Below are 12,717 nucleotides of genomic sequence, written 5' to 3'. Positions count from 1 at the left end.
CATCAACTTTCAGTTTTACCCATATCAATCTAGAATTTACTTTCTTACACTCTATCACATACTCCCACAACTCCTGATTCAGGAGTAGTGCTACTCCTTCCCTTGCTCTTGTCCTCTCACTAACCCCTGACTTTACTCCTAAGACATTCCCAAACCACTCTTCCCTTTACCCTTTAGCTTCGTTTCACTAAGAGCCAAAACATTCAGGTTCCTTTCCTCAAACATACTACCTATCTCTCCTTTTTTCTCATCTTGGTTACATCCACACACATTTAGACACCCCAATCTGAGCCTTCGAGGAGGATGAGCACTCCTCACGTGACTCCTTCTTCTGTTTCCCCTTTTAGAAAGTTAAAATACAAGGAGGGGAGGGTTTCTGGCCCCCGCTCCCGTCCCCTTTAGTCGCCTTCTACGACACGTGAGGAATGCGTGGGAAGTATTCTTAATCCCCTATCCCCAGGGATATATATATTATATTCTTTATTTATTTTTATTATACTTTGTCACGGTCTCCCGCGTTAGCAAGGTAGCACATAGAAACAGATGAAAGAATGGCCCAACCCACCCACATACACATGCATATACATAAATGCCCACACACGTACAGATACATACCTATACATTTCAACATTTTTTTTTTTTTTTTTTTTATACTTTGTCGCTGTCTCCCGCGTTTGCGAGGTAGCGCAAGGAAACAGACGAAAGAAATGGCCCAACCCACCCCCCCATACACATGTACATACACACGTCCACACACGCAAATATACATACCTACACAGCTTTCCATGGTTTACCCCAGACGCTTCACATGCCTTGATTCAATCCACTGACAGCACGTCAACCCCTGTATACCACATCGCTCCAATTCACTCTATTCCTTGCCCTCCTTTCACCCTCCTGCATGTTCAGGCCCCGATCACACAAAATCTTTTTCACTCCATCTTTCCACCTCCAATTTGGTCTCCTCTCTTCTCCTCGTTCCCTCCACCTCCGACACATATATCCTCTTGGTCAATCTTTCCTCACTCATTCCTTCCATGTGCCCAAACCATTTCAAAACACCCTCTTCTGCTCTCTCAACCACGCTCTTTTTATTTCCACACATCTCTCTTACCCTTACGTTACTTACTCGATCAAACCACCTCACACCACACATTGTCCTCAAACATCTCATTTCCAGCACATCCACCCTCCTGCGCACAACTCTATCCATAGCCCACGCCTCGCAACCATACAACATTGTTGGAACCACTATTCCTTCAAACATACCCATTTTTGCTTTCCGAGATAATGTTCTCGACTTCCACACATTCTTCAAGGCTCCCAGAATTTTTGCCCCCTCCCCCACCCTATGATTCACTTCCGCTTCCATGGTTCCATCCGATGCCAGATCCACTCTCAGATATCTAAAACACTTCACTTCCTCCAGCTTTTCTCCATTCAAACTTACCTCCCAATTTACTTGACCCTCAACCCTAATGTACCTAATAACCTTGCTCTTATTCACATTTACTCTTAACTTTCTTCTTTCACACACTTTACCAAACTCAGTTACCAGCTTCTGCAGTTTCTCACATGAATCAGCCACCAGCGCTGTATCATCAGCGAACAACAACTGACTCACTTCCCAAGCTCTCTCATCCACAACAGACTGCATACTTGCCACTCTTTCCAAAACTCTTGCATTCACCTCCCTAACAACCCCATCCATAAACAAATTAAACAACCATGGAGACATCACACACCCCTGCTGCAAACCTACATTCACTGAGAACCAATCACTTTCCTCTCCTCCTACACGAACACATGCCTTACATCCTCGATAAAAACTTTTCACTACTTCTAACAACTTGCCTCCCACACCATATATTCTTAATACCTTCCACAGAGCATTTCTATCAACTCTATCATATGCCTTCTTCAGATCCATAAATGCTACATACAAATCCATTTGTTTTTCTAAGTATTTCTCGCATACATTCTTCAAGGCAAACACCTGATCCACACATCCTCTACCACTTCTGAAACCACACTGCTCTTCCCCAATCTCATGCTCTGTACATGCCTTCACCCTCTCAATCAATACCCTCCCATAGAATTTTCCAGGAATACTCAACAAACTTATACCTCTGTAATTTGAGCACTCACTCTTATCCCCTTTGCCTTTGTACAATGGCACTATGCAAGCATTCCGCCAATCCTCAGGCACCTCACCATGAATCATACATACATTAAATAACCTTACCAACCAGTCAACAATACAGTCACCCCCTTTTTTAATAAATTCCACTGCAATACCATCCAAACCTGCTGCTTTGCCGACTTTCATCTTCCGTAAAGCTTTTACTACCTCTTCTCTATTTACCAAATCATTTTCCCTAACCCTCTCACTTTGCACACCACCTCGACCAAGACACCCCACATCTGCCACTCTATCAACAAACACATTCAACAAACTTTCAAAATATTCACTCCATCTCCTTCTCACATCACCACTACTTGTTATCACCTCCCCCATTTGCACCCTTCACTTTAGTTCCCATTTGCTCCCTTGCCTTATGTACTTTATTTACCTCCTTCCAAAACATCTTTTTATTCTTCCTGAAATTTAATGATACTCTCTCACCCCAACTCTCATTTGCCCTCTTTTTCACCTCTTGCACCTTTCTCTTGACCTCCTGCCTCTTTCTTTTATACCTCTCCCACTCATTTGCATTTTTTCCCTGCAAAAATCGTTCAAATGCCTCTCTCTTCTCTTTCACTAATAATCTTACTTCTTCATTCCACCACTCACTACCTTTTCTAATCAACCCACCTCCCACGCTTCTCATGCCACAAGCATCTTTTGCGCAAGCCATCACTGTTTCCCTAAATACATCCCATTCCTCCCCCACTCCCCTTACCTCTTTTGTTCTCACCTTTTTCCATTCTGTACTCAGTCTCTCCTGGTACTTCCTCATACAAGTCTCCTTCCCAAGCTCACTTACTCTCAGCACTCTCTTCACCCCAACATTCTCTCTTCTTTTCTGAAAACCCCCACAAATCTTCACCTTTGCTTCCACAAGATAATGATCAGACATCCCTCCAGTTGCACCTCTCAGCACATTAACATCCAAAAGTCTCTCTTTCGTGCGTCTATCAATTAACACGTAATCCAATAACACTCTCTGGCCATCTCTCCTACTTACATACGTATACTTATGTATATCTCGCTTTTTAAACCAGGTATTCCCAATCACCAGTCCTTTTTCAGCACATAAATCTACAAGCTCTTCACCATTTTCATTTACAACACTGAACACTCCATGCATACCAATTATTCCCTCAACTGCCACATTACTCACCTTTGCATTCAAATCACCCATCACTATAACCCGGTCTTTTGCATCAAAACCACTAACACACTCATTCAGCTGCTCCCAAAACACTTGCCTCTCATGTTCTTTCTTCTCATGCCAAGGTGCATATGCACCAATAATCACCCATCTCTCTCCATCAACTTTCAGTTTTACCCATATCAATCTAGAATTTACTTTCTTACACTCTATCACATACTCCCACAACTCCTGACTCAGGAGTAGTGCTACTCCTTCCCTTGCTCTTGTCCTCTCACTAACCCCTGACTTTACTCCTAAGACATTCCCAAACCACTCTTCCCCTTTACCCTTTAGCTTCGTTTCACTAAGAGCCAAAACATTCAGGTTCCTTTCCTCAAACATACTACCTATCTCTCCTTTTTTCTCATCTTGGTTACATCCACACACATTTAGACACCCCAATCTGAGCCTTCGAGGAGGATGAGCACTCCTCACGTGACTCCTTCTTCTGTTTCCCCTTTTAGAAAGTTAAAATACAAGGAGGGGAGGGTTTCTGGCCCCCCGCTCCCGTCCCCTTTAGTCGCCTTCTACGACACGTGAGGAATGCGTGGGAAGTATTCTTAATCCCCTATCCCCAGGGATATATATATTATATTCTTTATTTATTTTTATTATACTTTGTCACGGTCTCCCGCGTTAGCAAGGTAGCACATAGAAACAGATGAAAGAATGGCCCAACCCACCCACATACACATGCATATACATAAATGCCCACACACGTACAGATACATACCTATACATTTCAACATTTTTTTTTTTTTTTTTTTTTTATACTTTGTCGCTGTCTCCCGCGTTTGCGAGGTAGCGCAAGGAAACAGACGAAAGAAATGGCCCACCCCCCCCCCATACACATGTACATACACACGTCCACACACGCAAATATACATACCTACACAGCTTTCCATGGTTTACCCCAGACGCTTCACATGCCTTGATTCAATCCACTGACAGCACGTCAACCCCTGTATACCACATCGCTCCAATTCACTCTATTCCTTGCCCTCCTTTCACCCTCCTGCATGTTCAGGCCCCGATCACACAAAATCTTTTTCACTCCATCTTTCCACCTCCAATTTGGTCTCCCTCTTCTCCTCGTTCCCTCCACCTCCGACACATATATCCTCTTGGTCAATCTTTCCTCACTCATTCTCTCCATGTGCCCAAACCATTTCAAAACACCCTCTTCTGCTCTCTCAACCACGCTCTTTTTATTTCCACACATCTCTCTTACCCTTACGTTACTTACTCGATCAAACCACCTCACACCACACATTGTCCTCAAACATCTCATTTCCAGCACATCCATCCTCCTGCGCACAACTCTATCCATAGCCCACGCCTCGCAACCATACAACATTGTTGGAACCACTATTCCTTCAAACATACCCATTTTTGCTTTCCGAGATAATGTTCTCGACTTCCACACATTTTTCAAGGCTCCCAAAATTTTCGCCCCCTCCCCCACCCTATGATCCACTTCCGCTTCCATGGTTCCATCCACTCCCAGATATCTAAAACACTTCACTTCCTCCAGTTTTTCTCCATTCAAACTCACCTCCCAATTGACTTGACCCTCAACCCTACTGTACCTAATAACCTTGCTCTTATTCACATTTACTCTTAACTTTCTTCTTCCACACACTTTACCAAACTCAGTCACCAGCTTCTGCAGTTTCTCACATGAATCAGCCACCAGCGCTGTATCATCAGCGAACAACAACTGACTCACTTCCCAAGCTCTCTCATCCCCAACAGACTTCATACTTGCCCCTCTTTCCAGGACATATACATACATATAAATCTACAAACATATACAAATATACACATGCACATATTCATACTTGCTGCCTTCATCCATTCCCGCCGCCATCCCGCCACACATGAAATGACACCCCCTCTCCACGCATGCATGCGAGGTAGCGCTAGGAAAGGACAACAAAGGCCACATTCATCCACACTCAGACTCTAGCTGTCATGTGTAATGCACCAAAACCACAACTCCCTTTCCACATCCTGGCCCCACAAAACTTTCCATAGTTTACCCCAGATGCTTCACATGCCCTGGTTCAATCCACTGACAGCACGTCGACCCCAGTATACAACATTGTTCTAATTCACTCTATTCCTTGCACGCCTTTCACCCTCCTGCATGTTCAGGCCCCAATCGCTCAAATCTTTTTCACTCCATCCTTCCATCTCAAATTTGGTCTCCCACTTCTCATTCCCTCCACCTCTGACACATATATCCTCTTTGTCAATCTTATATCACTCATTCTCTCCATAAGACCAAACCATTTCAATACACCCTCTTCTGCTCTCTCAACCACATTCTTTTTATTACCCTATTATTACTTACTCGATCAAACCACCTCACACCACATATTGTCCTCAAACATCTCATTTCCAACACATCCACCCTCCTCCAAACAACCCTATCTATCGCCCCTGCCTCACAACCATATAACATTGTTGGAACCACTATTCCTTCAAACATACCCATTTTTGTTTTCTGCGATAACATTCTCACCTTCCACACATTCTTCAGTCCCCCCAGAACCTTCGCCCCTCCCCACCCTGTGACTCACTTCCGCTTCCATGATTCCATCCACAGCCAAATCCACTCCCAGATATCTAAAACACTTCACTCCCTCCAGTTTTTCTCCATACAAACTTACCTCCCAATTTACTTGTCCCTCAACCCTACTGAACCCACCTTGCTCTTATTCACATTTACTCTCAGCTTTCTTCTTTCATACACTTTACCAAACTCAGTCACCAGCTTCTGCAATTTCTCATCTGAATCAGCCACCAGTGTTGTATCATCAGTGAACAACAACTGACTCACTTCCCAAGCCCTCTCATCCAGAACAGACTGCATACTTGCCCCTCTCTCCAAAACTCTTGCATTCACCTCCCTAACAAACCAATTCATAAACAAATTAAACAACCATGGAGACATCACGCACCCCTGCCACAAAACGACATACATATTTGCCATTTCCTGCACCATTGAGGTAGCGTTAAGAACAGAGGACTGAGCCTAGGAGGGAAAATCCTCACATGGCCCCTTCCTCTGTTCCTTCTTTTGGAAAAAGCCTTGATATGGGCCTCAGCTGCTAATATAGAAAAAGAAAAGTCATCAATGTATGAATGCAACTGGTCACTTTTAGAAAGAAAATCAATAATAAAAAGGAGAAAAAGTGTAGGAGACATGACAGAACCTTGAGAGACACCACTATCAATGGAAAAAGGGAAAGGGCTGATCCATCAACAACCATGGAGATGGATCAGAAAGAGAAGAAGCTAGATATGAGGGAAGAAAGCGAGGTAGGGAAGCCAAAAGAGTAAAGCTTAGGGATGAGACCCAGTATCATACCCTGTCAAAAGCTTTGGATGTATCTAGGACAACTACACATGATTCCCTAAAATCTTTTTGGGATGAAGACCAGACATTAGTAAGATACAAAAGAATACCACCAGCAGAACTCACTTTATGGAATACGTACTGGTAACTAGAGGGAAGACTGTGAGATTCAAGATGTTCAAGGATATGGGAGTTGAGGAGGGATTCAAAACTTTGGGAACAGTAGATATCAAAGCAACAAGACACTAGTTGGAAGAGATTAGAAGGGCCATACTTCTTAGGGATGGGATGTAACAATGCATGCTTTCAAGAAGAAGGAAAAGTTCTGGTTTTTAAACAGAAATGGAATAGATGAACAGGCACAGGTACATGGTCAAAGGCACACTCTTTCAGTACATGAGGATGGATGCTATCAGGTCCATAAGCTTTGCTTGTGTCCAGAGAAAGGAGTGCTTTTTAGACAGTTCCATAAGAGATTATTGGGAGGGGCATACAATTAGTATTAGGAGCATCGGGAGTGAAAGATTCTTAAAGTTATCTCAGGTAGAGAGTGAATAGAAATGAGAACCAAAGAGAGTTGCTTGTCTTTGAGAGAGACAGCTATAGTACTGTCAGAATGGAAAAGTGAAGAAAGGTAGAGTGACAGTAGTTAATGATGCCCTATGCTAAAGACCTAAAAGATCTCTCAGAGGATGAAGAGGAGAGGTTATTGCACTTCTCAATAAAGGAACACTTTGCCTCATGGATAACATATTTGCTATGATTACAGGCAGTGATAAATGCTGAATGAAAGCCAGAGGAAGGAGAGTTTCTCCAAGCCTGATATGCCTCGTACATTGCCTGAATGGCCTTTAAACAATATTAGTTGAAATGTGGACTGAGAAAAGAGGCTGTCTTGGAGGAAGTGGGATAAATACTTCCATTCCTGCTACAATAACCTCTGCCATTCATGTGGCAGAGGCAGAGCATCACCACACATGAGACAGAACTCTAACCAAGGAAAGTTAGAAAAGAATTCCATATTTTCATAAGTTATTCCAGTCAGCTTTGTTCAGGTGCCATTATATATCTTCAGAAGGGGTTGCTGGAGGGAGAGGTGCTGTCATATCAGATAAATTTATGAAAGTGTGATTACATGAACCAACTGGGGGCGAGACTGTGTAGCCAGGGGTGAAAAACAGATCCAGAATATTAGGAGAAAGGTGACAGCGGTCAGGAATACGAGTGAAGTGAATCACTCAGAACAGAGAACATGAGGGCTTCAATCCTACCACCATTTTTATGGAAGGAATTCAACAATTCCCTGCTGTGAACACTGAAATCCCCCAGGTAGGGGATCTAAATTTGTAGGTGAGGGGAAGTCATAGCTTCATGGCAGGACTTCAGACAGTTAAAGAAGATGTAAAATTTGTCGAATAAGGAGAATGGTAAGCAAAATAAAGGAAAACAATGATAGTTGGGAGACAGAATTTGAACCAGATAACATCAAGGATTGGGGATTCAAAGTCCTTGAGGTATGCAACAGGCATGTCGATGTTGAAATAAGCACAGACACCACCTTTGAACTAGAATCATGAGTGAAGATTAGAGTCAGATATGAGAAAGGGGCTAGTGAGAACACATTTGACAAGTGAGGCACAGAGAGAAGTAAGATATTAGGAAAGATACTAGACAGATGGTGTTTAACAGAAGAGAAATTACTAGAGCTGGCATAGTGTTGGCATAGAACAGAAAAAGAGGCAGGCCTATTAGAGAGGGAAGTCTCATGGAAGGAAATGGTACAAGTACTATCTGAGACTTCCCTCATTAGCAGTAGAGTTAGGTGGGAACACTGTGGGACACAGATAAGAGGGGTCAGCTCTAGTTTCAATACATTAACATAATTGGAAAGTAAATATGTGTAAATGAGACTTGTTCACTCATTCCTAATAGTATCTTGCTAAGGCATGAGAGACAATTAGGTATGTGTAAAGAAATAAATCATTCATGCAGTGCTAAACCTTGATGTGTTCAAGCACTCCTACTCAGCTGTTGAAACTTGGAGGCGTGTAAATGGCTATCTAACAAATTACTTAGGGAAAATTCTACATCAACCAGAGGTCATAAAGCAACATTTCTTACAGGTATATTGCATATTCTACTGTAATCTATTCACAGGAGAGGAATGCACAACAAAGGAGGTGTAAATTTTCTACAATGGTATTCAAGTGTCATGGAAATAGAGTTGGGAAATGAACCACCTTGTTGCAAAACATGATATGGAATATGCTATGTGTACAATATATTATCTATGAATTGCAGCACACACAGGCCATAAATGCTGAAGTTTTGATACTTCTTTCATCTAGAACTATATCTAGGTCCTCCACATACAATAATAAATGATTCTGACCTGACACCATTCATTCTGAACTGCATAAAAAGTCTTATTTCATCATAAAGTATCAAACCCTATAAATCTATTGTAAACCCTGCAAACATTTCATTGCTGACCTCCCATATTCTGGACCACTGCAGCCTGATGCGGCCCATGTTATAGTAGCTGATTTCCACAATCTTCTGTAGGGAAAACATCCGTGGAGAGGGTGCTGCTAGTTCCTCCAAGGATATTTGGCACAAAGCTTTAACAAAGTGGACCACTGCATCTCCATCCAACCGTGTAGACCCAGTGAAAATTCTGTCTACTGCCACGACTACACTTTGTGATGAGGTTTCACCCATGGACTCCTTGATGTGAGCTAATTTCTTCTGTTCCCCAGTAACTGAAAATATAAATATATTAAATGAAGTCATTAATGAATCTATATCACTAAAACAAGAAAATCTTCACTTCTAAAGTTATTTCCAGCATATACGACAGCTACTGAAATTCCTCTGTAAATATGAAGTTAAAATGCTTGTAAAAGAGAAAAGAGAGGTGTATGGGTGTTGATTGCAGGGAAGGGCAAGGTGCAGGAGCTAAAAAGGAGAGCAAATGAAAGTTGGAACAAATCACAGCAAACTTAAGGAAGAATGAGAGCATGTTATGGAGGGTCAATAATGTGAGAGAAACGAGAGAATAGATGGGAGCATCAGTGAGGGGAGCCTATAGGGAAATCGTAACAGGAAGGGAAATGTTGAAGAGGAGATGGAATGAGTATTTTGAAGGACTGCTGAATGTGTCCAGTGATAGGGTGGTAAATGTAGGGTGTTATGGATGTGGATGTATGCAAAATGAGAGAGTTATGGCAAGTGGTCTACTGAAAAGAGGAGGTGGTGAAAGCCTTACGTAGGATGAAGTGAGGCAAAGTGGCCAGAGTGGACGGGATTGCAGTTGAATTTCTTAAGAAAGGGGGTGATTATGCTGTTGACTGGTTACTTCACATTTTCAATGTAAGTATACACATTTACTTATTTTGCTTTGTCGCTGTCTCCCGCATGAGTAAGGTAGCGCAAGGAAACAGATGAAAGAATTGGCCCAACCCACCCACGTACACATGTATACACATACACGTCCACACACGCAAATATACATACCTATACATCTCAACATATACATATATATACACACACAGACATATACATATGTACACATATACATAATTCATATTGTCTGCCTTTATTCATTCCCATCGCTACCCCGCCACACATGAAATAACAACCCCCTCCCCCCTCATGTGTGCGAGGTAGCACTAGGAAAAGACAAGATAGGCCACATTCGTTCACACTCAGTCTCTAGCTGTCATGTAATAATGCACCGAAACCACAGCTCCCTTTCCACATCCAGGCCCCACAGAACTTTCCATGTTTACCCCAGACGCTTCACATGCCCTGCTTCAATCCACTGACAGCACGTCGACCCGGGTATACCACATCGTTCCAGTTCACTCTATTCCTTGCATGCATTTCATCCTCCTGCATGTTCAGGCCCCGATCACTCAAAATCTTTTTCACTCCATCTTTCCACCTCTAATTTGGTCTCCCACTTCTCATGTTCCCTCCACCTCCGACACGTATATCCTCTTGGTCAATCTTTCCTCTCATTCTCTCCATGTCACCAAACCATTTCAAAACACCCTCTTCTGCTCTCTCAACCACACTCTTTTTATTATCACACATCTCTCTTACCCTTACATAACTTACTCGATCAAACCATCTCACACCACATATTGTCCTCAAACATCTCATTTCCAGCACATCCACCCTCCTGCGCACTACTCTATCCATAGCCCAGCCCTCACAACCATATAACATTGTTGGAACCACTATTCCTTCAAACATACCCATTTTTGCTTCCCAAGATAATGTTCTCAACTTCCACACATTCTTCAATGCTCCCAGAACTTTTGCCCCCTCCCCCACCCTATGATTCACTTCCACCTCCATGGTTCCAGCCACTGCCAGATCCACTCCCAGATATCTAAAACACTTTACTTCCTCCAGTTTTTCTCCATTCAAACTTACCTCACAATTGACTTGTCCCTCAACCCTACTGTACCTAATAACCTTGCTCTTATTCACATTTACTCTCAGCTTTCTTCTTTCACAAACTATACCAAACTCAGTCACCAGCTTCTGCAGTTTCTCACATGAATCAGCCACCAGCACTGTATCATCAGCAAACAACAACTGACTCACTTCCCAAGCTCTCTCATCCACAACAGACTGCATACTTGCCCCTCCTTCCAAAACTCTTGCATTCACCTCCCTAACAACCCAATCCATACACAAATTAAACAACCATGGGGACATCACACACCCCTGCCGCAAACCTACATTCACTGAGAACCAATCACTTTTCTCTCTTCCTACACGTACAAATGCCTTACATCCTCGATAAAAACTTTTCACTGTTTCCAACAACTTGCCTCCCACACCATATATCCTTAATACCTTCCACAGAGCATCTCTATCAACTCTAACATATGCCTTCTCCAGATACATAAATGCTACATACAAATCCATTTGCTTTTCTGAGTATTTCTCACACACATTCTTCAAAGCAAACACCTGAGCCACACATCCTCTATCACTTCTTAAACCACACTGCTCTTCCCCAATCTGATGCTCTGTACATGCCTTCACCCTCTCAATCAATACCCTCCCATATAGTTTCCCAGGAATACTCAACAAACTTATACCTCTGTAATTTGAGCACTCATTTTTATCCCCTTTGCCTTTGTACAATGGCACTATGCAAGCATTCTGCCAATCCTCAAGCACCTCACCATGAGACATACATACATTAAATAACCTTACCAACCAGTCAACAATACAGTCATCCCCTTTTTTAAAAAATTCTATTGCAATACCATCCAAACCCGCTGCCTTGCCGGCTTTCATCTTCCGCAAAGCTTTTACTAACTCTTCTCTGTTTACCAAATCATTCTCCTTAACCCTCTCACTTTGCACACCACCTCGACCAAAACACCCTATATCTGCCACTCTATCATCAAACACATTCTACAAACCTTCAAAATACTCACTCCATCTCCTTCTCACATCACCACTACTTGCTATCATCTCCCCATTAGCCCCTTCACTGAAGTTCCCATTTGTTTCCTTGTCTTATGCACTTTATTTACCTCCTTCCAAAACATCTTTTTATTCTCCCTAACATTTAATGATACTCTCTCACCCCAACTCTCATTTGCCCTCTTTTTCACCTCTTGCACCTTTCTCTTGACTTCCTGTCTCTTTCTTTAATGCATCTCCCACTCATTTGCATTATTTCCCTGCAAAAATCTTCCAAATGCCTCTCTCTTCTCTATCACTAATAATCTTACTACTTCATCCCACCACTCACTACCCTTTCTAATCAATGTAAGTATGGCCCATATATACATTACATGGGCTGACTTTATACCTGTATTGTGGCACTGTATAAAGGCAAGGAGAACAAAAGTGAATGTTCTACTTACACAGTTATAAGTTTGTTGAGCGTACCTGAAAAGCTGTTGGAATAGAGGTGACAAAGAGAGTGGGGGTCTGCAGAGA

General features: G+C 42.5%; 1 protein-coding gene across 2 annotated transcripts in view; it reads right to left on the bottom strand.

The window, feature by feature from the left end:
* Sec71 (ADP ribosylation factor guanine nucleotide exchange factor Sec71) overlaps positions 1 to 12,717 on the bottom strand; it is a 399,392-nt gene that overhangs the window by 135,698 nt on the left and 250,977 nt on the right. For both annotated transcript variants that reach the window (XM_071656502.1, XM_071656503.1), the window contains exon 22: positions 9,235 to 9,503. In XM_071656502.1, the coding sequence (XP_071512603.1) occupies positions 9,235 to 9,503 (269 nt within the window). The remainder of the gene's footprint in view (positions 1 to 9,234; positions 9,504 to 12,717) is intronic.

The sequence above is a fragment of the Panulirus ornatus genome, chromosome 63 (assembly GCF_036320965.1).
Source record: "Panulirus ornatus isolate Po-2019 chromosome 63, ASM3632096v1, whole genome shotgun sequence".
NCBI lineage: Eukaryota > Metazoa > Arthropoda > Malacostraca > Decapoda > Palinuridae > Panulirus > Panulirus ornatus.
Note: the sequence above shows the minus strand (reverse complement) of the source record. Positions and strands in the feature narration are given on the sequence as shown.